Source organism: Thamnophis sirtalis, unplaced genomic scaffold (genome assembly GCF_051295495.1).
Source record: "Thamnophis sirtalis isolate CommonGarterSnake01/CBP01778 unplaced genomic scaffold, rThaSir2_p1.2 scaffold_12, whole genome shotgun sequence".
Taxonomy (NCBI): domain Eukaryota; kingdom Metazoa; phylum Chordata; class Lepidosauria; order Squamata; family Natricidae; genus Thamnophis; species Thamnophis sirtalis.
In genome coordinates, this window is record NW_028261392.1 from 56,260,147 (window position 1) to 56,287,812 (window position 27,666).

At 41.3% G+C, this 27,666-nt stretch overlaps 1 protein-coding gene across 1 annotated transcript in view; it reads left to right on the top strand.

Moving 5' to 3' along the window:
* Nucleotides 1-27,666, top strand: part of DDR2 (discoidin domain receptor tyrosine kinase 2) — a 74,612-nt gene that overhangs the window by 38,479 nt on the left and 8,467 nt on the right. The window contains exons 5-14 of the mRNA XM_087726707.1: nt 456-603; nt 2,321-2,417; nt 5,636-5,819; nt 7,352-7,595; nt 11,759-11,821; nt 15,251-15,381; nt 16,322-16,532; nt 18,650-18,873; nt 24,764-24,891; nt 27,193-27,384. Of these exons, the coding sequence (XP_087582833.1) occupies nt 456-603; nt 2,321-2,417; nt 5,636-5,819; nt 7,352-7,595; nt 11,759-11,821; nt 15,251-15,381; nt 16,322-16,532; nt 18,650-18,873; nt 24,764-24,891; nt 27,193-27,384 (1,622 nt within the window). The remainder of the gene's footprint in view (nt 1-455; nt 604-2,320; nt 2,418-5,635; nt 5,820-7,351; nt 7,596-11,758; nt 11,822-15,250; nt 15,382-16,321; nt 16,533-18,649; nt 18,874-24,763; nt 24,892-27,192; nt 27,385-27,666) is intronic.

Genomic DNA, 27,666 nt, shown 5'->3' on the forward strand with positions numbered 1-27,666 from the left:
TCGACTACTGGTCAAAATAGTTAGCAAAGGTTAGTTAAGGTTTAATCTTACATCTTCCTTTCTAGCCTTCTGGAATGGTTCAGAATGTATAGTACCTTCTGAATGGTTGGATGAAGGTGTATTGGCTGTCCCGGTTTTTATAAGCTTTGGCAGAGCTGACACAACAAAGTCACAGTTTGATTAAAAAAAATAAAATGCTTTGCTCTAGTTTCAAATAAATTGTGGCAAAATAAAACAAAAAAAGCTCAATTCGTTTAAAACTAGCTAATATTGTATGATTGGTAGCAGCTGCTCATGTGGAAATGCCCTGATTTGAACCAAATGGAAATATGCTACGTTATCTGTGTACATATTTAGATGGCACTTGATAAGCTAGCATGACTAAATTGCTTCTGTTCCCGCTCGTTCGCCAATAACCTCCTCCTCTGTCTTTCATTTGCTTTCCTTCTCCTCAGGTACTTGAAGGAAACACTAATCCGTACGACATTGTCCTCAAGGACCTGGAGCCACCTATTATTGGGCGATTCATTCGTTTCATCCCTGTGACTGATCACTCTACAAATGTGTGTCTCAGAGTCGAGCTGTACGGTTGTGTTTGGTTGGGTAAGCACAACAACCTTTGAAGAGGATTCATGCTGAAAGAATACTTCAGTCAGGGAACAGCAGATGGAGAAAGGAGAAGTCCCAAGGCCCAAATTGTCAATAGGATGAAAGGTTGATGTTTGTGGTGATGTATCTCTAATCGCGTAGTGCTTCTCTGCCTCAACAAACTTCAAGATGTGTGGGTGTTATCTCTCCACTGAGGTCCACACATCTTAAGGTTGCTCAGGTTGAGAAACACTGACCTAGAAAATCAAGCCTGCTCTCTGACTGTGTGGAATGCAAATGAAACCTTCCTGTGCAGAGATAAGCACAAGAAAATATTGTTCTATAAGCTGAAACAGAAGCTGATTTTTACAGATAGTCTTGATTTGCCCATGCAGAACGAGACACACACACACACACACACACACACACACACACACACACACGGAGGGAGGGAAGGAAGGAGGGAAGGAGGGAGGGAGGGAGGGAGAGATGCTGTTGCCACCCCCGGATATTCTAACAACATAATGCATGTTGGAGCTGTGGAATGAAATTGGACTCACATTTGCCAGGAAATATACTATGATGCCCATTTTTTTATGTGATGTGTCTCTTAATCATTGATAACAGAGTATTGACCAACACCAGGTTCTTAGGAAAGGTTTCTTTTTTTTTTCTTTTTTTCTTTTTGCTATTAAGTGTCCTGCAAATGTTAATTGGATTGGTACAGGAAAAATTCAAATTGAAGATTTTGTGCTAGAACATTGTAACACCACTCTATCACTGTAGTAATATCTAGTCCAGTGGTTCCCAAACTTGGCAACTTTAAGACTTGTGGACTTCAACTCCCAGAATTCTCCAGCTAGCTCTTCTGGCTGGAGAACTCTGGGAGTTGAAGTCCACAAGTCTTAAAGTTGCCAAGTTTGGGAACCACTGATCTAGTCTATATTAATGTTTGATCATCATAGCAGTGATTGGTTGACACACTATTTTGTTAGTGCCCAAATCCTAATTCTTCTATATTAGTCCCAATGGTGCTTTGACAACGGGACTTTATTGGGTTGTTTTTTTTTTAAAAAAAAAACATTTTGCTTCTCATCCAGGAAGCGTTTTCAGTGCTAAGGAAGTATGTGAAATGGAAACAATTTAAAAGACAAAAAACAAATGCATTATCTCTGTGCAGAGGCTGGATTTATTAAATTATACGAAAAGGAAGAAGGTCCAGATAAATTTGAAATAAGATTTTGGAATTAATTGTAAAGAATCCTTCCCATAGGAAAACTCCACATGAAAAGATTTTTAAAATTGGACACTAGAGGGAACTAAAGATTACAATGAGAGGAGATTAACATTTAGTTTACAATTAAAACATGAAGCAAAATATTTCAGCTGGGTATACTGAATGATATTTTTGAAGAATTGTGTTAGTTTTTAGCATTGTAATTACAATTTTTAATAAAATTACTATTAAAAATAATTCAGGCAGCTGAAGGATTAAGTTAAGCATTAAGTTAATTAAACATTAATTGAAAGTTACCGGTACTTATAATCTGTCTCGCATCTAACCTATATTTCATAACCAACCTATTTTCCCTTCCTTCCCCCATCCAATTTAAACTTACATCAGTCTAGCCATTCTATGCATCTAAAGAACTAAGCTGTAATGCTTATGCCTTTTAATAAAACGTTGTAAAAAAGAAACAAGAAAAGTAACTCTATTTCTATTCCTCTACAGATGGGTTGGTTTCATATAATGCTCCAGCTGGACAGCAATTAGTTTTACCTGATGGCAACGTGGTTTACTTGAATGATTCAATCTATGATGGTTATAGGTGAGTTGTCTATTCATATGTCCAATGAAGGAGAGGAAAAACTTTTAATGTTTGAGCAAAATCGTCCAGTGTTCAAATGCAAACAATAGAAGTAAAATATAAACTATAACTACAGTATTTTACAGAAGATTTTGGCTGTCTGACACCTTCATATAATTTTGATGATTAGGGGGAGATCTTGTGTTCAGTGCAACCATCCTTATTTCCAAATGTGCATCTTATGTGAGCAATAGTATGTAGGCTAAAACTCATATATTTGTAAAACAACAACAACAACCTGCCATACTTGTATTCCATTATAAATCTGATAAACATAAAATATGCATTTGAAAAAAATGTTATGAGGAGCCTACATTTATACTCATTTGCAGCACCCAGCAGTTACGTGACCATGATTTACAACATTATTATTTTTTTGCCAGAAAAATTCTGGTTTCTAGCAAAAAAATACCCTTTGGGAGGAATAGGTTTGCTTCACTTATTTTTTATTTTTTTATTTTTTTTTATTTGGTTTATTTGTATGCTGCCCTTCTCCAGGAGGGACTCAGGGCGGCGAACAACTCAGGGGGGGAAAGGGAACATAAACAACAGTACACATAATTAAAATACACGAAAATCACACAGCCATACCAGTCGAGAGGGGAGGGGAACTCATCAACCCCAGGCCTGCCGGCACAGCCAGGTTTTGACGGCTTTCCGGAAGGCCTGGAGAGAGGTGAGGGTCCGGATCTCCGCGGGGAGTTCATTCCAAAGGGCCGGAGCTGCTACAGAGAAGGCCCTCCCCCGGGTAGTAGCCAGATGGCATTGGCTGGTGGACGGAACCCGGAGGAGGCCGACCCTGTGAGATCTGACGGGTCTTTGGGACCCGTCAGATCTCTTTACTAAGTGACCACTGCAAAAAAAGGTCATAAAATCGTTCACGGTGACATAATGACTCACATTATGAGTCATTAACAACTAGCATGACTTATAGCCATAATTCTGGGCTTAATTACAATGGTAAGTCAAGGATTACCTGTATGTAGGAGTCACAAGGGGACATAAGGCTCTTTTGCAAATGCTATCTACAAGCGTCTATGAATCTCTAGAGTGGCCTCCAAAACCTTTTCTTCCATAAATTGCTTTTAGAATAAAAGAAGATAATCAGCCCTAGCTAAAAGGAATATTTTATTCTGTTCCTATATCACTGTGATTAACTTGATAAATAATAACCCCCCCCCTATCAATGCCATTTATTACCATTGCTAAACAGATTTGTATAAAAATTTATATCAAAATGTACAACATAAAAGGAAAACAAGAAAAAGTCAAATACAATATAGGTGCGAATACTGAACTGCTAAGAAAACAACAACAAAATCTTTAAAGACTTCAAAGCCAAATGAAGCTAAATGATTTTCTCCAGGACGGCCTTGATAGGGGTCTGTCTCCAAATTCCATCAGGAGGCAGGTAGCTGCACTAGCGTTGGTACTGGGGGACTGCAGTCCTTAACTCAACACCCCACGGTGCGTCGTACCTTGAAGGGGGCTTTTAACCGGAGACTATCAGTGGTGCACTGGGTTCCACCACAAAACCGCGGAGGACAAAATCGCGCTCGACGAAAGCGCACATTTGACGTCATCACAGCGCGACGAAAACATCGCGCTGTGATCGAAAAATGTAAAAATAAAGCGAAAACCTTACCCTAACCCCCCAAACCTAACCCTAAACCTAACCCTTAACCTAACCCTAAATCTAACCCTAAACCTAACCGTTAACGTAACGCTAAACCTAACGCTAACCCTTAACCTAACGCTAAACGTAACCCTAACGCTCTAAACCTAACCCTAACCCTTAACCTAACCCTAACCCTAACCCTAAACCTAACCCTTACCTTTATGTGAATCGGCTTGCTTTAATTTTAATTTTATTTCAATTTTTAATTTTTTTCATCGCGCTGTGATGACGTCACATGCACACTTTCGTCGAGCACGATTTTGTCCTCCGCGGTTTTGACGGGTCACAGGTGCACTGGTACCCTACCTGGGATCTGTCTAAGGTTTTAAACTCACTCACCGGATCTCCTTTCAAGCCTTTACGGACAGCCACGTTACGTTTTCTAACCCTTAAGGTGGCATTTCTCATGGCAATCACCTCTGCTAGGAGAGTCTCAGAACTGACCAGGAAATTGGCTCCCTCTGTCTTTATCCAAATGGACTTTCCACTAAGGATTCCACATTTCAACTTCTGCTTCTGCTAAATAAGCCTACAATTCCATCCTATTTTAATTCTGTTTGGAAAAAAATCCACTTTCGCTACCCTGTTTCCCTGAAAATAAGGCTCCCCAGATAATGAGCCCAATCAGGCTTTTGAGCGCATGAGCTAAAATAATCCCTCCCCTGAAAATAATCCCTCCCCAAAATTATTGCAACACAGCAGCAGCCTTGAGGTGACTATGCTCGCCGCCTCCTGCACCCAGGGCCGGATTACAGATGAAAAGAGGCCCTAGGCTATTCCACTTATGAGGCCCTTTCACCTCCCATTTTTAAGTTTGTAAATTACATGAGAGACAATAAAATACATAATTACTGTGATATATATCAATATATATCAATATATATAGCTGGCCTCCCGACGGAGGGCGGCTCTGCTCTGTGGCAATGGCAGCGAGGCCAGATGCCTCCCCTGCTGCGCTCAGCTGCCTGGCTCAGCCCCCTCGCCCTCACCTGCCTGGCCGCTGGTAGGCTCCGTGTTGACAGGGCGGCTACTGGGAGCGGCCACGCCTCTCGCCTGACCGCCGGTGCTGGGAACGTGGGCGGGCTCCCCAACTGCCGCGGCGCTGGAACGATCTTAACCAATACATTTTTATGTTTGTTTATTAGTCACATGCGTAGAATTTCTCCTTATTTTCGGTTCAGTGTTTTAGTGTTCACTGTTTTTAGAATAGTGTAATTTTAATTTTGCTAACAATTTGAATGTAGGCCCCTCTTGATCTTGAGGCCCTAGGCTGAAGCCTAGTTAGCCTATAGGAAAATCCGGCACTGCCTGCACCTCAAAAATAATAAGACCTCCCCAAAAATAAGGTCAAGCGCTTATTTCGGGGGTCAAAAGAAAATAAAATCCTGTCTTATTTTTGGAGAAACACGGTACCAGTTTTGGACAAACTGGTTTTGTTGAAATTCAGTAAGGAAATGCTAATCTTGTCCTTTTCTTTTCCTTCTCATATGTCTGCCATCAGCATGACAGAAGGATTAGGACAGCTAACAGATGGGGTTTCTGGCTTGGATGATTTCAGCCAGAGCCACGAATATCATGTATGGCCTGGTTATGATTATGTTGGTTGGAGTAATGAGAGCACCACAAATGGACATGTGGAAATCACCTTTGAATTTGACCGAATCAGAAATTTCACCACCATGAAGGTTAGTTGTCAAAATTGAAGCTTCAGTCAGAATTCCTTTCAGGTTGCCAACTAAATACTATTTAGAGCAGTGACGTGCGGTCAGCTTTATAGCTGGTGAGGCACTTTTTAGACTTGTGGACTTCAACTCCCAGAATTCCACAGCCAGGCATGCTCAATTCTGATTTAAAGTGACAGCATTTTTCCCCCTTGCAAAATAAGTTTTCCCATTTTTTTTCTTCTCCCTCCCCCTCCTTCCTCCCTCTCTCCCTCCCTCTCCCCTCTCTCAAACAAACACACGCACACAGAGAAATTGGATCCCTCTCTCACTCACACACTCACTCTGAAACAAACACAAACACAGAAGTTGGATTGGATATATTTTCCAAAGGCTTGAAAGCAGCTCCTCTGTCATACCCCCCCCCACTTCCCCTGCTGCCTTCCAATCAAACTTTTTGAATTCCTTCCCCCTCCCCACACACACACCTTTTCCAGCTGTTTCAGAGATGATTTCAACTCTGCTTCTGCCTGCCCTGCCCTCTTGAAAGGCCAGAGCTCTGAGTCAGACTGAGCTAGTTGCTCCCAGAGAACTCTAAAAAGCCTCTAAAAATGCCCTCTACAGGAGGCGAGAGAACACGTGCCTCCTTTGCATACGAAATGTTTTGCTTGTTAACCCTTGCTTAACTCTTAAAAGGCAAAAAATTGCTTATGCACAGGAGGCCCATATTTCTCTGGCCTCCTCCTATAGTTAACACTAAGCACTGTTCCAAGTCACTGTGAATCTGGTAGCAACTACCTTGGCATTAATTATTTTTTAAAAATTCTTTAAAATTCTTTCCTTTTCCTCATGACTGCCTCTAGTGACTGCACGTCCCTGATTTAGAGTACGGGGAGAGTTGAGGGATCCTCTCTATACAAAAATGGTACCTATCTTTTTCATACAAGAGCCGAGGTGGCGCAGTGGTTAGGGTGCAGTACTGCAGGCCACTTCAGCTGACTGTTATCTGCAGTTCAGCGGTTCTAATCTCACTGGCTCAAGGTTGACTCAGCCTTCCATCCTTCCGAGGTGGGTGAAATGAGGACCCAGACTGTGGGGGCGATATGCTGACTCTGTAAACCGCTTAGAGAGGGCTGAAAGCCCTATGAAGCGGTATATAAGTCTAATTGCTATTGCTATTGCTATTGCTGTTAACTTATGTCTGTATGGTGAATTTTGTTTATGTGCAATTAAAAGAAATGAAAACAGAAAATTATGAATTTGCTCACCCTGGAGACACTCCTCTGAATTCAGGAATATCCCATGAATCATTGGCATATTAATGTGTTCATATAAGCATGAATACCAAGCTGGAATAGAGATGGATTGAAACTCTCGGGTTATATAAATTTGCTCTCCTCATTTGCAATTTCACAGACTGGTAAGTAGGGACACACCGTACTATTTCATCATATATTATACTTGCACACAAAGCAGCCACACTGATTGGGACCCATCATGGTTTCAGAGGTAAATAAACATGACCAGTTTATAGAACATCTATCTCTATTACACAGGTTCACTGCAACAATATGTTTGCCAAAGACGTAAAGATTTTCAAGGAGGTGCAGTGTTACTTCCGCTCTGATGCAAATGAATGGGAACCAAATACCGTCTCCTCGCTACTGGTACTAGATGATGCCAATCCCAGCGCCCGCTTTGTTACTGTTCCCCTTTTCCATCGGATGGCTAATGCCATCAAATGCCAGTTTTACTTTGCTGATACCTGGATGATGTTCAGTGAGATTACCTTCCAGTCAGGTATGATGAAGGGAATTCAGGGTGTTAAAAGAAATGCAATATACTGAAATCACTGATATATTAATACATGAATGGGACAGAGAGAGCCGCATCTAAGATGTTACTTATAAATAAATTCTGGAGATAAAGTTACAGATTATTTATTTATCAAATTTCTATATCATCTACATCAGGGGTCTCCAGCCTTGTCAAGGAATTCTGGGAGTTGAAGTCCACCAGGCTTAAAGTTGACAAGGTTGCAGGGGTGGGTTTCTCGCCCCGTTCCAACCGGTTTGGTTGGAACGGGGCCGGCGGCGTCCTCGTGCACGTGCGCAGTGCACGCATGCGTACTAGCGTCTGTGCGATGCTCCAGCTGCTCCTGGAGGATCGCGCAGGCGCTGTATGCATCCTGCGCATGCATGGAAGCGCAGAACTCATCAAAACTGGGTAAGGAGCGTGGGCGGGCGGGTGCGCCCTTCGCCGTTCCCGGAAGTTACTTACTTCCGGGTTCGCCGACCAACCGGTTCGCGGGGACCGCCGCGAACCAGTTGAAACCCACCCCTGCAAGGTTGGAGACCCCTGATCTACATGACTCTGGGTGGTTCACAGACAACAATGATGGATTTTATATTGGATTTTATGAATTAGGGCTTGTTACAATGCTACTACTAAATGCCTTGCCATCAGCATTTCTCCCCAAGATCTTTGGCCCTCCAAAGGAGACAAAACAGGAAAATGTTTTAGTAAATAGTATAGACTAAAACTGTTTTTTTCTTTTGAGTTGTACAAAGAATTTTCTGAATTTGTTCTAATGCATGCAGGTCGGTCTGACATGTCTCACACTTGCTAGGCTTCCATAGAGAGCAGTCGCTGTTTTTATCAATGTTGATAGGAGATTTACTGTATATTTTTTTCTTGATGAGGCTTCTATATCGCTTAACTCCCACAGGCTCTGAGCAATTGGGAAAACAAAGCCATAACAGAGAGTTTTAAAAAACTAGTTCCACAAAATATTCCCAATCAGCATACTATAACAGTACCATCCATAAAGGTAGACTGAACCTTCACTTCCCCACATGTTTTCCTGAACAGTCTTTGTAGTTTAATAAGATGGTGGAGTGGATACTTGGAAGTAAGCTGATGCATAGAAGGGGGGCCAACACTGAGAAGGGGGAGGGGGTTCTCTGTAGATGACCTCAGAGGAGGAAAACCAGAGGTGGGTTCCTACCAGTTCGCACCTATTCGGTAGAACCGGTTCGTCAAATCTACCGAACCGGTTAGAAGAGATTCCACCAGTGGACCCGGAAAGCAGGCCACACCTACAGAAGAGGTTCCGAAATTTTTTGAAACCCACCCCTGAGGAAAACCTTATCTAAACTTCTCTTCCCTGTTATGCAACTTTTGATCTTACCTAGACAGACCCAAAAATAAACATTGGAGCAGAAGTCTCCCTTCCCAGTTACAGCCCCACCTTTTCGGGGAGTGGTAGACAAATGTTAAAAGTATGAGAGACCACAACTCAGCCTTTCAGCCTCATATTTCTTCTTCGATCTGAGATTTTAAATAATAGGAATAAGAGTAAGTCTCATTAGGGTGGCAAGACGCTCCAATCCGCATGATGAAATTCTCCTAACATTCTGAACAATGAGCTAAAATTGCACCACGGAAATGTGGCCATTTTGCTGACAAATTTTGGTCAGTTGTCTTGAGATATTTTGGGTGGGCTACAGAATTGCATGCAGTCTGTGGATCAAAAGTTCCCCATCTTTATTAGACTGTTGATAGTAAGCAATAGATGTGGGTAAATAATTGTCATACTTAGCAAAATAAGTAACAGAGATTGCCTAGATGCTGTTCATTATTAATATTATTAAAATAATTTATTTGCTTCCTCATAAATGTAATATTTTCTTTTTAGTGTAATATTACAGAAAATATTAACTAATATGATAGAAAATATTTGACACACATTTTTTAGTTTAAAGTCCAGCATAAATCTTCAGTGTAATAAAATTTATATAGTCTGACTACTGAGTTGTGAATAAAAACACATTGAGGTGATTCTGTTTTAGACTGCAACTAAAGCAAATTAAATTCTAAAGTTCTAAGATTAAGGCATTTAAAATAAACTTATTGGGAAAGGAACCTGTCCCCCTTTTTGGAAAAGAAAAGAATCTTTGGAAAAGAAAAGAATCTTCCACTGAAAAAACCCTTAAACCAATCTCCCTCCCTCCCTCCTTCCTTCCTTCCTCCCTCCCTCCCTCCCTCCCTCCCTCCCTCTTTCTTTCTTTCTTTCTTTCTTTCTTTCTTTCTTTTTTAGTTTAATTTAGTTCAATTTAATTTGAGAACTGTAATGCTGGTTCCAGTCTGTCAGAATTTGGAACCTTAATGATGATCACAAATATCAAAAGACTCTGAAGCAGTTGGTTTTTTTTTTAGTTTTGCAAGAGATCCTTTCTAAATTCACACCAGGCTTTGAACTGGCAATCATTGTATTTCAATTATATTAACACCCCACCCCCCCTATATCTTTGGCTCATTTATGATGGACTCAGATAAATGCCTCACAGGTTGTGGCCAGGTTGCAGAATGCAGGTTATACTCTTTAGGTCTATTTATTTATAGCAGTGCAAAGTATGTGCAGGGATGGTCTACCCACTTCCTTTGCCCTGTATGCATTTGTTGTAAGGTCTAAATAGGAGAGCTTTGACACCTATATTTCTCTATGAAGGGAGAATCATCCAATTGGTGAGGCATTCCTCCAGTGGTGGGTTTCAAAAATTTTTCGAACCTACTCTGTGGGTGTGGCCTCCTTTGTGGGAGTGGCTTGCTGGCCATGTGACCTGGTGGGAGTGGCTTGCCGGCCGTGTGTTCTCTCTCTCTCTCTCTCTCCTTCCTTTTGTCTCTTTGTCCCTTTTTCCTTTTTTTCTTTCATCTCTCTCTCACTTTTTCTTTCTTTCTTTCTTTCTTTCTTTCTTTCTTTCTTTCTTTCTTTCTTTCTTTCTTTATTTATTTATTTATTTATTTATTTATTTATTAATAAGTATGGTATGTACTTTATGGTATGAGCCTTCTCTGTGGCTGCTCCGACCCTCTGGAACGAACTCCCCGTGGAGATTCGAACCCTCACCACCCTCCAGGCCTTCCGCAAAGCCCTTAAAACCTGGCTATTCCGACAGGCTAAAGAGCTTCTGCCCCCCTTCTCGAATGGTATGATTGTTGTGTGTTTTTAAATTGTGTATTGTTTGTTTGTCTTTTTATCCCCTGTTTGTACCTCCTTTCCCTGATTGAGTTGTGAGCCGCCCTGAGTCCCCTTCGGGGAAAAGGGCGGCATATAAATGAAATAAATCCTAATCCTAATCCTAATTTATTTATTTATTTATTTATTTATTTATTTATTTCTTCATTTCTTTCTCTTTCTCTCTCTGTGTGAGTCTGTCTTTGTGTGTGTGTGTCAGTAGTGGGTTTCAAAATTTTCTGGAACCTCTTCTGTAGGTATGGCCTGCTTTCCGGGTCCACTGGTGGAACCTCTTCTAACCGGTTCGGTAGATTTGATGAACCGGTTCTACCGAACTGGTGCGAACTGGTAGGAACCCACCTCTGCATTCCTCCTACCAGCTATGTATCTTTGATTATTTTCTATTGCAACTGGGGAAGTCAGACCTAGATGTGACCTGTAATTACTTTGGTACTTCTGAATGGTTTATCATAATTTACTTTATGTGAGGTTACTCTTGCAATCAGTCAAGAAGATTTGGTTCACAATGTTGCTGCCAGATTCAGCTTCTCATTGTCTGATAAGATATTCTATGTTCATTATAAATTTGTATGGATTATATTTGAAATGAGTTTGCTAGATTTATTTGATTTGATTGCATATTCTCTTCAGTTAGCAAATACTTAGAAAAGTGGGATATTGTTATCAGCAATAATGCATAGTCCTTTCTTGTCCCTGAAGAGAACATTAGATTTATATCCAATGCACTTATATTATTATGCCTTGTTTTTTTGACAAGCATATCCAATGCAAATGCAGTTGAAACAGGCATCTTTGGATGTGATTGCCAACATACTTGAGCGCATTCAAACGGGTTCACTGTTTTTAAAGCAAAAGTTTACAATTGTCTCTACTCTGTTATGAATATGAGTAATGTTTTCTTTTTTCCTTTTCATTTTTTTCTTAGATACAGCGATGTACAACAATTCTGGAGCCCTTCCTGAGTCTTCAGTGATTCCGACTACCTATGGTATGTACTTTGCTATGTCGGGGAAAATATTCATAAATGTATTTTTATTTAGCACCACAAAATTTGTATGTGTGTGTTTATATCAGGATACCCCCCCCCCCATAAGCAGGATTCTTCTGGCAAGAGTGGATGCTATTGGAGGTGAAAGGAAATATTTACCTAAATTGGAGCTTTGAAATTTACTAGGTTCTTATTTGCAGCCCTTTTTCAGAAGCATAGCACTTTCTTAATATATGGTATGCTATATGGCCGTGATGGCGAATGCATGGCATGCGTGCCACAGGTGGCACGTAGAGCCACTTGTCAGGGCACGCGAGGCGATGCCGTCAGCTGGCCAGCACACATGCTGACTTCGGCCTTCTTTTGAGGCTGTTTTTCGTCCTCCGGAGGCTTCCCTGAAGTTTGCAAAGTGCGAAAAACCAGCCCTACGGGCAAACCGAAAATTCAGGAGCACATTTCTGGTTTGCTCGTTTTTTTGCCCTCCGGAGCCTTCAGGGAAGCCTCCTGAAGTCCCCTGAAGGCTCCGGAGGTCAAAAATTGGCTCTATGGACGAACTGGAAGTCACTTCCGGTTTGCTCATAGGGCTGGTTTTTGCCCTCCAGAAAGCTTCTGGAGCCTGGAGAAGGTGAAAAAAAACCACAGCAAAAGCAGGGAGGGGTGTTTGTTGCTAATTGTCTGCATGCACGTGCATGCATAGCATTATGGGTGTGGCGTGCCGGCACACAACCCCCCTGTGCTCCCACTGCTTTTGGCACAGCAGCCAAAAAAGGTTTACCGTCATTGCTATATGGCATAACTTGTGGTTATAACAATAAATTTACTTACTTACATTCCCAACATTCAATACCGGTCTCCAAAGCTGTTCACCTCTCTTGTGTTAACTTGAAATGTACAATATCATGGGAAAAATAATTAGTTGTACAGGCTATCTTTTCAATAATACTTAAGAGAAATCCCAAGAATCAGTGTTTTTGGATATGAAGGTGGAATCATTTAGTATGCATCAGAGGTGGGTTCCTACCGGTTCGCACCAGTTTGGTAGAACCGGTTCATCAAATCTACCGAACCAGTTAGAAGAGGTTCCACCAGTGGACCCGGAAAGCAGGCCACACCTATAGAAGAGGTTCCAAAAAATTTTGAAACCCACCACTGGTATGCATGTTTGTGTATAAAGAGTAAAAGGATAATATTTATAAAACCAGAAAAATAGCTTAATAAAGGGAAAATAGAACAATGTCCATGTATTAAAGAAATACAGATATGAAAACATACACATTTACAAGATATTGTAGGGATTCTGTTATCAAAAAAGGAACTTCTAATTCTCATTGCCTGATTCCAACTTTAAGTCCTTGTCATTTAGGTTCTCAAAACCTTTTTCTTTAGCACCTTCAGTCTTTCACTTCTCTTTTGTTTCTGTTCTTTACTATTTCTGATGCCTTCAGTAGTTACTCTCCACACCTCTGTAAGGAAATCCATCTTTCTTTTGAGAACCATTCCTGCAGTGAAAGGTTTATAGCCCTTAGACAGAGGTTTTCTACTATTGAGAGGTAAGTAAAATATCAAATGCTTAACAAATTAAACGTCAAGAGACAACACAATGTTAAAAAAGATAGGTTACCAATCTGTTCCATTCAATTGTGATATCATAAATTCCTAGGACTATGGAGAGACTAACTTTCTCCATGCCCTCTCGGCCTGTCTCCAGCATGACAAATGAGTTAATTGCTGAGAAAAGAATCTGAAACAAAATGGAATAAGGTGATTTATTGAGTAAGCAGTAATTATGGAGCAGTTTCAATTTGAAAGCAGGAAGGTACTTCAGAGAGAATGTGGGCACATACATAATCCCTGTCAACCACAAGCGTCTTTTCCCACGATTGAAATTGAGAAGGACAGCCATGTGATACTCATACAGCTCCTTTATATAGCTCCATTTTATTCCTGGAAGATAGAATTGTTCCAAAAATTTTTTTAACAAATACAGTAAAGCATAGGTAACAAATAAAGGATTTTAAAATTTAATAATAAGAGATATTTTTGGTGCCAATAGAATAGTAAATGTTCAATCCTTGAGGGAAAGTCTTCCAGTGCTAAACTAAAACATCAAGGCTTTTAACTGCAGTGATCACTGTCATATCTTCAAAATCTAATCGCCAAATAAGAGTCTCCAGACATTATCTTGGGAACCAGACTGGTGCAATATTTACAGCATCAGGAGATTGTGAATTCTAATCCCATCTTAAGCACAAAACCAGTTGCATGACCTTGGGCCAATCATTTTCTCTCAGCCCTAGGAAGGAGATTCTGGCAAATGACTATCTTGGCCGCAATTGCTTCTGGATTAAAAAATTAAAAATTGTATCTGAAATTATGCTTCAAACAATGAACATACAAATGAATGTTTTGAAAGATACTGTTCTGTTTTCAACTGTTCATTAACGCCAGCATTGTGTTAGCATGCTTAGACTAGTTTAGTTATTAATAATGGAAAGTCTCTTTATTCTTGGTGGCTTATCCAGCTTTTACTTATGTGATAGATTGGGAACAATAATTGTCATGTATTTAATTCAAAAATTCACATTAAAAAAACTGTTATCATGGTAAGAGAAAATTGTATCTATCCAATTAATAATTTATTTATTATATATTATTATTACGTGGTGGTGCAGTGGTTAGAATTCCAAATTGCAAGCAGTTTGAGTCTTACCAGGATCAAGGTTGACTCAGCCTTCCATCCTTCCAAGGTTGGTAAAACGAGGAGCCAGGATTGTTGGGGGCAATATGCTGGCTCTGTAAACCACTTAGAGAGGGCTGCAAGGCAGTATATACTGTAGGTCTCAGTGATAATTGCTATTATTTATTTAATTTATTTAATTTTATATTATAAAATTGTATAATTGTATATCCATCCACCTCCCATGAAAGGGAAATGTTATCAAGGACTGATGAGAAATTGCAATATCCTTATGACAGAAAGACTTGCTTCAAAATAGACATAGCAATAGCAATAGCAGTTCGACTTATATGCCGCTTCATAGGGCTTTCAGCCCTCTCTAAGCGGTTTACAGAGTCAGCATATTGCCCCCAACAATCCGGGTCCTCATTTTACCCACCTCGGAAGGATGGAAGGCTGAGTCAACCTTGAGCCGGTGAGATTTGAACAGCCCAACTGCAGAACTGCAGTCAGCTGAAGTAGCCTGCAGTGCTGCATTTAACCACTGCGCCACCTCGGCTCTACATCTGGATTCCTGTTTACTAATACATATTTATTGCACTTTGAAATGTGTGGTAAACAACAAGTGGTAATGTGTAGGAAGAGAGGAATGGAATCCCACAAGGGTTGGCAACTAATTGGCTTTCCTGTTTTCGTTTTCATCATTTCACCTACAACGTATGATACACAATTATCCTCGTCTCTTCTAACAGATCCTACTCTCAAATTAGATGACAGCAACACTCGCATCTTAATTGGCTGCTTAGTGGCCATCATCTTTATCCTTGTGGCTATCATTGTCATCATTCTCTGGAGGCAGTTTTGGCAGAAGATGTTAGAAAAGGTAAGAGGACAGGCAGATGCTAGGAATGCTCATCATAAATATATATTATTGACATTGGCTAATGAAATTAACTTCTGGTCTAAAGGTCATTAATAAAAATTGGGAAATAAATGTGGGTGCATGCATATTTTTTATGTAGACATAAGTTCCTCATGCACCCAAAGAATCTTGATATAATTATGACTGATTGAGTCACTGCTCAGTGATCCATGAAATCATTTTTTGAACAGAAGAGTACGCAAATATGAAACCTGGCCCATTAAAAACTCTGTACCATGGAAAGCTTCTAAGTTGTTTTACATAAATATTATTTGAACAGAGATGCCACCTTACGTTGGAATCTGCTCTATAATATACTCTATCATTATCAATTTATAGTGACTATGAACATCATATGTTTAGTTTATTCAAGTTTCAAGTTTATTAGAATTTGTATGCCGCCCACTCCCAGGGGACTCTGAGCAGCTCACAACAGACAAGAAACATTTAAATTTAAAAACAGAATAAAATAAAAATACAATGTTTAAAATTCAGATCACCCATTCCATCTAAGCGGGGCTGGATATCAATCAACAGCCCCGGGCCTGCCGGAACAGCCAGGTCTTAATGGCTTTATGGAAGACCGGGAGAGTGGTAAGGGTCTGGATCTCTGCAGGTAGATCGTTCCACAAGGCCGGCACAGCAACAGAGAAGGCCCTCCCCCGGGGAGTCGCCAGCCAGCATTGTCCGGTTGACGGCACCTGGAGGAGGCCCAACCTGTGTGATCTTGTTGGTCGTTGGGAGGTAAGTGGCAGGAGGCGGTCTCTTAGGTAGCCAGGTCCTAAACCATGAAGGGCTTTATAAGTAACGACTAGCACCTTGAAGCGCGTCCGGAGACCAATAGGAAGCCAGTGCAGCTCGCGGAGGATAGGTGTAATATGTGTTTTCTTTTGATTTCTAGGCCTCTCGACGGATGCTGGATGATGAAATGACTGTGAGTCTCTCTCTACCCAGCGAATCCAATATGTTCCACCACAACAGCTCCACACCATCCAGTGAACAAGAATCAAACTCCACTTATGCTTGCATATTCCCCCTTGGAGCTGACTATCAAGAGCCATCGCGATTGATCCGCAAGCTTCCTGAATTCATCCCAGGGGAAGACGAGGCAGGTCAGATTGCCCAAGAGGTGTAAAGAGACTGTGAACAAATTCCCACTTCTACTAGAATAACCTAGAACAGTGTTTCTCAACCTTGGCCAACTTGAAGTCCTGTGGACCTCAAGTGGCCAAGGTTGAGAAACACTGACCTAGAACCAGAAAGTGTGGCTTAATTTTAATTATCTATGTGCTTGCCACTTGATGAGGTAAATTCAGTGGAAATGAGGGAAGGACTAGTTGCTGATTCTAGCAATAACGGACTCTCTTATTCCTTTATGCACAGTAATTTGGCTCTTAGGAATAGAACGGTGTACAAACTTTGGTAAATTGATAATCATTGCTATATGTCAGTGTTCCCCAACCTTTCTAGCTCCACAGAGCAGCAATGGTGGCGGTGTGTGTGTGTTTGGTTTCACATGTGTCATCTAGATCCCATGCATGTGCAATTAAAGCTTTGTATACTCACCCACTACTTGCGCAGCCTAAAGGGCCACAGACTGGTACCGGTCCACAGCCCAGGGGTTAGGGACCCCTATTCTATGTAAACATCTGTATGGATTGTGGAAAGGATACATTGGGATAATATCATCCATGTTGCTCTCAGATCAAACTTATCACAAATGTGATAAATTTTAAAAATCAGCATTTTTTTTGCTGAGGTCAAAGATGAAATTCTCAGCTGCAATAGAGGAATATTATATTCTATCTATGTAAATAATATACAAGTTCAGGTTAGTGAAAGTTCCTTGATTGTATAGGCCCGGGATGGCAAACACATGGCACGCATGACACTGGTGGCACGTGGAGCAATTTGTCAGGGCATGCGAGGCGTTGCCTTGTAAGCTGGCCAGCGCGTATGCCCAGCTGAGTTCAGCCTCTTATAAAGCCATTTTTCACCCTCCCCAGGCTCCAGAGGCTTTATAGATTAGATTAGATTAGATTACTTTATTTGTATGCTGCCCTTTTCCCTGAGGGGACTCAGGGCGGCTCACAATTCAAGGGAAGGGAAGGACAAACAAGTTACAAACATGAAGACAATACATTGTTAAAAAGCGCAACAGTCATACTATTCGAGTGGGGTTGAAGTCTTTAGCCCCAGGCCTGTCGGGACAGCCAGGTTTTAAGGGCTACGCGGAAGGTCTGGAGGGTGGTGAGGGTACGAATCTCCACGGGGAGTTCGTTCCAAAGGGTCAGAGCAGCCACCGAGAAGGCTCTCCTCCGGGTGGTTGCCAGTCGACATTGGCCGGCTGATGGGATTCGGAGGAGGCCTAATCTATGGGATCTTATTGGCCTAGTGGAGGTAATTGGCAGTAGGCGGTCTCTCAAGTACCCAGATCCAATACCATGAAGGGCTTTGTAGGTGACAACTAGCACCTTGAAGCGCACCCGGAGATCAACAGGCAGCCAGTGCAGCTCGCGGAGGATAGGTGTTACGTGGGTGAAACGTGGTGCACCCACGATCGCTCGCGCAGCTGCATTCTGGACCAGCTGAAGCCGCCGAATACTCTTCAAGGGCAGCCCCATGTAGAGCACATTGCAGTACTCCAGCCTAGAGGTCATAAGGGCACGAGTGACTGTTGTGAGAGCCTCCCGGTTCAGGTAGGGACGCAACTGGTGCACCAGGCGAACCTGGGCAAATGCCCCCCTGGTCACAGCTGACAAATGATGTTCAAAAGTCAGCTGTGGGTCCAGGAGGACTCCCAAGTTGCGTACCCTATCTGAGGGGTGTAGTATTTGACCCCCCAGCCTGAGAGATGGAACACTTGGCCAATTAGTGGGAGGGAAGCACAGCAGCCACTTGGTCTTATCTGGATTGAGAACAAGCTTGTTAACCCCCATCCAGTCTCTAACAGCTTCAAGGCCCTGGCTCATCACGTCCATCACTTCATTGAGTTGGCACGGGGCGGACAGATACAACTGTGTATCGTCCGCATATTGGTGGTATTTTATCCCGTGCCGTCGAATGATCTCGCCCAGCGGTTTCATGTAGATATTAAAAAGAAGGGGGGACAGGACCGAACCCTGCGGCACCCCATATGTTAGGGGCCAGCCATCAAAGTTACCAGCCATCAAAGCTCAGGATCTTCTTCATTGAGATTTTTCTTGTGTCTAATCTTCTCTCCTCATAGGCTGCAGTGGGATCACCAAGCCAACCCAACCAAACGGAGCCGAAGGGGTTCCCCATTACGCAGAAGCAGACATTGTGAACTTGCAGGGAGTGACCGGCAGCAACACCTATTCTGTACCTGCAATCACCATGGACTTGCTCTACGGCAAAGAGGTGGCTGTGGCTGAGTTCCCTAGGAAGCTGCTGACTTTCAAGGAGAAATTGGGAGAAGGGCAGTTTGGGGAGGTAAGAGCTTGCTCCCCTGGTTCTTTACAGTAGAGCCAAGGTGGCGCAGTGGTTAAATGCAGCACTGCAGGCTACTGCTAGATCAGCAGTTCAGCGGTTCAAATCTCACTGGCTCAGGGTTGACTCAGCCTTCCATCCTTCCGAGGTGGGTAAAATGAGGACCCAGATTGTTGGGGGCAATATGCTGACTCTCTGTAAACCGCTTAGAGAGGGCTGAAAGCCCTATGAAGCGGTATATAAGTCTACTGCTATTGCTATATCTTTAAAGTAACACGATTGCACGTGTATACTGTTGCTCTTTAATTCCAGTGTAAAAATAGGACAAGCTGAATATATTAATAGATAGTAGAAATACACCGAAGGGAGGAGTAGAGGGATAGAAGAAAGAGGGGTAGAGAGGGTGGGAGAGAGGACTGGAGGGAGGGGGAGAAGGAAGGGAGGGAGTGTATTGGGAGAGAGGTGTGGTAGAGGGGGAGGGGAAGTATGGAGGGAAGATGGAAAGTTGGAGGGGGGAGAAAGAAAGGATGTATGGAGGGTCGAAGAGGTACATTGGGTTTCTATTTTGGGGGGTATTATTGACAAGAGGAATGGCTGTGTTTATTGTTTAATGTTATATGGCCCCGGTTCTGTACAGTATATGTGTGACTGTACGAAAATGAAAATGGAAAATAAAACACATTTACACAATACAGTAGATATATCTTCAAAATCTGGGTGGAAATAAATCATAAAATTGCTGTAAAATTTATGCTACAGCAATTCATGATTTCTTTGCTTTCAATCAGTGTATGCAGGTAGTCCTTGACTTACAGCAGTTTACTTACTGACAGCTTGAAGTTACAACAGCACTGAAAAAAAGCGACACATCATCATTTTTGACATTTATGAGCATTGCAGCATCCCCATGGTCACACGATTGACATCTGGATGCTTGACAACTGACATATTACGATGGTTGCAGTATCCTGGAGCTATGTGTATCCCCTTTTGCAATCCTCTGACAAGCAAGGTCCATGGGGAAACAAGATTCATTAACAACCATCTTACTATAATTAGACAGCTGTAGTGATTCACTTAACAAATGTGGCAGGAAAAGTCGTAAAATAGGGCAAAACTCACTTAACAAGAATCTAGGTAACAAAAAGTAAATATAGTAATATTTTCTTGATTTGAAAATCCTCAATGGATCAATGGATCAATTCCTGGTGACCCAGAGAGTGAACTATTTTTATAGTTTTTCATTTTCATAACATATAAGGACATGTATACTATTACATAGCCAACATTGTATTGTATTATTAAATGTTTACATCAATTCGTCTTACCATCAACTCCCAAAAACAATTATTGGCTCTTCTGCTCTCCATATACCATATTTGTACCTTATCCATCACTTACTTCTCCTTCTCTCCTCTCCCTCCCTACTTCCTTTCTTCCCTCTGTCGTCCTTCTCTACTTTTCCTTCCTCTCTCCTTCTCCTCTCTCCCCTTTCCACTCCTTCTTTCTCTCCTCCTCTTCCCCCCTCCTGTCCTCTCTCCTATCCCTCTTTTCTCCCCTTACCTCTCTCTTCTACGTCACACTCTTCATCTCATTTATTTGGTGTATTTCAGCTTCTGAGTGAGCTCCATTTTATGTTGATGGTATTTATAATTCCTTTTCAATAAACATATTTAATTTTAACATATATCTTCCTCCTTTTTTTAAAAAAAGAGAAAAAAAATGTATACATATATAGTCATTGTGCCCAGCCTAATTTTGGCCAAGATGTAAACCTGGTTACAATTCTCAGCTATTCTCATCATTAAAGTTATATACTTACGCATCCTTACACACCCCCACTTTGTAATTCTGTCTTTAAATCTCAATAGTTTCCCATTGTAAGTATATTTCATGTTCCCTCTCCATTTTTCCATATCTTGGTTTAGGTTACCCTTAATTGTCTATAAATAGCCATCCTTACTGTTCAATGTTCATTACAATTCCCTTAATCTATTATGTAGAATAACAAGCGGTAAACATCTCACTTAGTTCATCTTAGAAGTTCTATATATGTCCATGTTTTGTATATTTTAACCCATGCTTAATTGTCCTTCTATTGTCATATTCAATCAATTAGAATTATCATGTATAAAAGTGAATCACAAACCTCTGCTTTACAATCTCCCCATATCAGTTTCATATTTGTCCATATTCCATATATTTTAACCTTTATTTAATTATCTTTCCATTATCATATTCAATCAGTTAGCAACTCAATTTTATTCTCATATTTAGGAGTAAACCCCTTATCTCAGCTTTATATTTTCCCATATAACTATTTCTAGGTGTCTGATATTTTTCCTAATAAGTCTTTTGTCCCACTTCTCTATTCCTGTCTTCTTCCTTTTCTTTGTTTTGACACGTCTACCCTCTTCAATTTTCCCCAAGCCACCATCAAAGAAATCTTTTATATTTCCCTTTGTTAGGGTGTAACCTCCTTCTTCAGTTTTCCTTATGCCACTGTCAGCCTCTGAAACATCTTTTGTCTGCTTTTTATTTCCTTTTGTTGGGACACATCCCCCCTTTTCAATTTTCTCTATACCACTGCCAAACCCAATTGAGATTTTGTTTGCTTTTTATTTCCCACCGTTTCTACCCCTTCATTATCCCTCCCTCCTTCTTTCCGTTTTTTTAAAATACCTGCTTGAGTTCAGAATCCTATTTAGGTTTGATGAGGGGCAAACTTGTATAATCTAACATGAGACTACTTCTAACCTCAAAAATTAGTTCACTCTGAGTTGACCGGAAGTTCTCCAGCTGAACAGATGTGTGTGTGGGAGTGACCTTTCAAAAGCCTCACATGAACCCTGTCTCACAAACCTATTCCAAGATCCCTTTTGAATCAGAACCTCCTCCTGGAGGGGGGTGGCGAAGAAGGGGCAGCGTCTCATCAGACCCAGCGGGGGCCAATAGGTCCCTCGCAGAGCAGAGATTTGCCCTCTGAATCGGAGCAGGGGCTGCAGCATGGCAACATGGCTGCCCAAGAAGCTTTGTGTAGTTTGCTGTCTATCTTGTCCTTCTTGTTCTCTTTCGCTAGGTCCAGGTGAGGCAGGATGTCCGGCCTTCAAGATATTATGGTAAAAGTCTCGAGCTTTCCATACTGATTTAAGACGGTATCTTTGCCCCTCAAAGATGAATGATAGTCCAACTGGTGCCTCCCATCTGAACTGTAGTTGACGATCTTTAAGCTCTTCAACTAAAAAAGCATAGTCTTTCCTGGATCTTAGCATTTGAGGTGGTATCTCTTTCAGAACAATCACTTCCTGACCCCCAATTTGAAGCTTAGTTTTATAGGACTCTTGCAATATCATATTCCTCATGTCTCTTGTAGTAAAGTAAATCACAGTCCCGTGGGAGCTGCTTCTGTTTCGCCAGCCAGAAGTTAGCACGATAAACCTTATCAATTTGCCAATCATAATTTCCCCCTGGCCTTCCCAACAGATTATCTAAAGCTTCTAAAAGAATCTGTTTCAAATTCTCCTGATTGTTTTCACACAAACCTCTTATTCTTAGTGCAAACTCCATTTGTCTATACTATAGCATAATAATTTCTTTATCAGCATTTCCAACTTTTTGTTGCACCACGTCAATTTTCAATACCAAATTAGTATTGGCATCATTAAGATCTTCTAATCTGTCTTCAATTTCCAAGACATATTCTGTTAACAAATTAACAACCCCCAACATATCATCCCTGATCTTCTGAACCTGAGTCTCAAGTTTATCAGACAGTTCTTTATGCGCAACACATATATCCTCCTTAAGTTTTATTTCCATCGTAGCTACATGAAAAAGGATAAAGTTTACTCCTCAGTTATTTTTGTAAGGTATAATTACTGATTGTGCAGCTGTAGAGATTAATTTGATTTTGCACTTAATAACTGTAGTTAGATTGTCGGTGGCACAATACTGGAAGAAGGAAGACTTGCCTATAATTCAAGAACGTAAATACGGGACTAAGAAATTCCAGATAGCTTATGATTAAGATCAGGAATGATATAAACTATTTAAAGTTAGCTTAGCAAGGAGGAGCTAAGCTCAATGTAAAGATGTTATCAATTTTCTATTCTTTTTTTCCAATATATTTTAGACTGTTTTTGTTAAAGATTTATACCGTGTACGGGTTCTGGGAAGTCGGGGGAGGGAAGGTTGGGGCGGGGGTTGGGGGGAAGGTGGGAAGGAGTGAGGTTTGATGAGGGGTGTTAAATTTTAATGTAATATGATTGCACATGTATACTGTCTTCTCTTATTTTTTTCTTTAGAACTAGGATATGTTAAGTATATTGTTATGGAAGTATAAATACCATCAACATAGATTGGAGTTTGCTCAGAAGCGGAAATATACCAAGGAGAGGAAGAGTGGGAAACAGAAGGGAGAAGAAAGATGGGAAGAGAGGGATAAGAGAGGGTAAGGGGGGAAGATGAGGAGGATAAGGAGGTGTGGAATGTAGAGAGAGGAGAAGGAGAAAGGAAGGGGAAGTAGAGTAGGAAAGGATGCTGGAGGGAAGAAAGGAGGTAGGAGAGAGGTAGAAGAAAGAGGTGTACGGAGAGCAGAAGAGCTAATAATGGGTTTTTATCTTCTTGGGTGTTGATGACAAGAGGAATTGATGTAATTACCACTTAATACAATAGGATACTGGCTATGTAATAGTATACATGTGATTGTACGTTATGAAAATGGAAAATAAAAAAAGTATATTCTGAAAAAAATATATATTTGTATTGTCATAGGAAACATCTTGATATTAATTGCTCTAAAAGAAGGATCCAAATATTTTTCAGAAAGTGCCCCAACTCCATGATTAAGTGGATGATCAAATGACAGATTTATTGACCATGTTATGACTATTAGATACTCACTTTCAATCCTCTATTTTGTTTGAGCAATGAAGCAATGGAGCTTCTTTGGGGGCTTGTAAGAGCCCCCAAAGCAAATATTAAATATTCAAGACAACATAGCAACAATCACATACCAGCAGCTATTAAACAATTTAAGGATAAAGTTTTGATTTGAACCAGATATATCTGCTGATGTTTCTTCAGTTTTAAGGGATAACATTATTCAATAAGGGATGTGTTGGCTCAGTGGCTAAGACACTGAGCTTGTTGATCAGAAAGGTCGGCAGTTTGGCGGTTCAAATCCCTAGAGCTCCCATTACTTGTCCCAGCTTCTGCCAACCTAGCAGTTCGAAAGCATGTAAAAACGCAAGTAGAAAAATAGGGACCACTTTGATGAGAAGGTAATAGCGTTCCGTGCACCTTTGGCGTCTAGTCATGCTGGCCACATGATCACGGAGACGTCTTCGGGCAGCGCTGGCTCTTCGGCTATGAAACGGAGATGAGCACTGTCCCCTAGAGTCGGGAACGACTAGCACATATATGTGAGGGGAACCTTTACCTTTATTATTTAATACTGCAGTTAGATAACTAAAGACACAGGATCATTTATGTTGCTCACAAAAGTCAAGGATTAATCATTAATCTCTGAGATATAGAATGGCACCGATCAGATTTTTCTAGGCGGTCAAGTTGCCCTTTTCTGTTTAATATCCTTGAAGATAATAATTGTTTTGTCTGTGAGACTTCTCTGTTTAAAACCCTTGAAGATAATAATTGTTTTGTCTGTGTGTCTTTGGATAAAGGATAAACACATTGGAATGAAAAAACAGATGATCTTAACATTCCCAAGTATATTTGACCCTGAAATTAATAGCATTTTGGATGCATTCCTACTCTTCACAGAGAGTAAGAAATGAGATCTTATGGGGCTTTTTGTTAAAATCAAGACCTTCTGTCTATGTAAGCAAGGGTGACCTGTCAAACCACTTAAGCCTGTTGCTTTTTCCTCTAGGTTCACCTCTGTGAAGTGGAGGGAATGGAGAAATCTGTGGACCAGGATGCTTTTCTGGATGGTAGTGTCACCCAGCCTGTCCTACTAGCTGTGAAAATGCTGAGAGCTGATGCCAACAAGAATGCTAGGTGCTTGGAACAAACAGAAGAAGAAGAGGCTGAATACAGCTGCGGTTCTCAGGGTTAAACGGTGGAGTCCTTGGTCTTCTGAGAGCTTGGCTGTTTTCCCAGAGATGTTTCATTACCTGACTAGATATCATTAGATGTTACTGAGGTCACATAATGAAAAGTCAGCAAGGAAACAATCAAGCTCACAGAGCATCAGTCAATGGGCATAAGCATTTTCGTTGTTATACGGAACTGACCGAAAAGTAAAAAAAAGTCACACAATGGATTACATTTCAAATATAGTAAACTGGCACAGGACATTTCTAAATCTTCATGTTAAAAATGTTTATTATTTCATGGCAAAAATTAGATAAAATGTTCAAAACTAACCCTTCAGATTGGGTTTCTCCAAAGATGTAGCTTCAAGGTGCTACTTATCACCTATAAAGCCCTTCATGGTAGTGGGCCTGGGTATTTGAGAGACCGCCTACTGCCAATTACCTCCACTAGACCGATACGATCGCATCGATTAGGCCTCCTCCGAATTCCATCTACTAGCCAGTGCAAACTGGCAACTACCCGGAGGAGAGCCTTCTCGGTGGCTGCTCCGACCCTCTGGAACGAACTCCCTGTGGAGATTCGGACCCTCACCACCCTCCAATCCTTCCGCGCCGCTTTGAAGATCTGGCTGTCCCGGCTGGCCTGGGGTTAAGATTCCAACCCCACCCGAATTGTGTGACTGTTGTGCTCTCTTTTAATATGTTGTATTGTTTCCATATTGGAATACTGTTTGTCTTCCCCCCCCTCCCTTTTTGAATTGTGAGCCGCCCTGAGTCCCCCCCAGGGAAAAGAGCGGCATACAAATAAAGGAAATTCAAAGGAATTCAATTCAATTCAAAGATAAGGTAGTAACCCCGTAAGTGTGAGTATTTAGGGCTTTATTCCAATGCACGGAGATAAAATAAGGTTATGGCATTCTGAAATGCAGGGGGGAAAAAAGACTCTGTAACTCTTCTGCTTGCCAGGGAACTTCAAAACATGGATGGCGAGTGGGCTGCCAGCTTGATTTCGCCAAGGGCAATTATGATACATTTATCTTATTTTTCTTGACGTACCTAATCTTGCCAAAGATGAGACTATCCCAAGGTTAAAGTGTATTGAACATGAGAAAGAGCATTCCCTCTACCCAGGTGTTCTAGACCAAAGACAGGTCAAAAACAGAGTATAGGTTTCTAATCAGAGGTGGGTTCCTACCAGTTCGCACCAGTTCGGTAGAACCGGTTCGTCAAATCTACCAAACCGGTTAGAAGAGGTTCCACAAGTGGACCCGGAAAGCAGGCCACACCTACAGAAGAGGTTCCAAAATTTTTTGAAACCCATCACTGACACACACACACACACACACAGACTCACACAGAGAGAGAAAGAGAAAGAGAAAGAAAGGAAGAAAGAAAGAAAGAAAAAAGAAAGAAAAAGTGAGAGAGAGATGAAAGAAAAAAAGGGAAAAGGGACAGAGACAAACGGAAGGAGAGAGAGAGAGAGAGAGAAAACACATGGCCAGCAAGCCACTCCCACCAGGTCACATGGCCAGCAAGCCACTCCCACAAAGTAGGCCACACCCACAGAGCAGGTTCGAAAATTTTTTGAAACCCACCACTGTTTCTAATGGTTAAATTAAATACTCAATTCTGTACTGCATACTCAGTCATTACATGGGAATATAGGGTTCTATGCATGTAAGGAAAAAAATGGTCCACATCACTATCTCCAACTGATTTTCTACAGCGTTACTACCAAAGGTACAATCATTTTAAGAGATTGGGGGGCATTAATTTTCAATTCCCCCTGTTCCTGATTTTATTATCAATTAAGGCAAATATAATGTATAGCATAATTGTCATAAGAATCGATGTATTGCAAAGGTTTCGCCACTTCCTTCATTTCAGAGGCACTTATGCTGGAAGCCGCCTTGGTACATTGTGTACTTCGTTAATTAATATTCATGTTGGGGTTTCAGCTGCTGTTTGAATTTTTTGTTTCCTGCTACCTAAACAACCTGGGCAAAGAGGGAAGTCAAAGGGATTCTAACAGCTTGTTGCCAGTCCAAGTTAAAGAATAAATTGTTGGTAATCTGACCCAGTAATCTAATGCCATATATTAAAATAATACACATACCGGTAGCTTGTGCATAATGCTTTTGAATGTTCAAACATCTCACATATATTTACAACAGGTTGTTGGGTTCTACCCCATACTAACAGGTTTTCTTGAAAACAACATAGCTCACTAATTTCACTTTTACATGGCTTTTGTTTCTGGCAGGAATGACTTCCTCAAGGAGATTAAGATTATGTCCAAGCTGAAGGACCCCAATATAATCCGTTTGCTGGCTGTGTGCATCACTGATGATCCTCTCTGCATGATTACTGAGTACATGGAAAATGGTGATCTCAACCAGTTTCTGTCTCGTCAGGAACCTCAAAACTTAACAGAGAGCTCTACTCCTCCTGTCAGGTAGAAAATAAGGACTCCCTCAATTCTAGCCTGTACAGTTTTTCTTGTGAGGTAGGCCTGTTCCATTTTTCAGTTGGACACCTATCTTAGTTGAGAGACCGCCTCCTGCCAATTACCTCCTTGCGACCTATTAGATCGCATAGATTAGGCCTCCTCCGAGTTCCATCCGCCAGTCAGTGTCGACTGGCAACCACACGAAGGAGAGCCTTTTCAGTAGTAGCTCCGACCCTTTGGAACGATCTCCCCGTGGAGATTCGTACCTTCACCACCGTCCAGACCTTC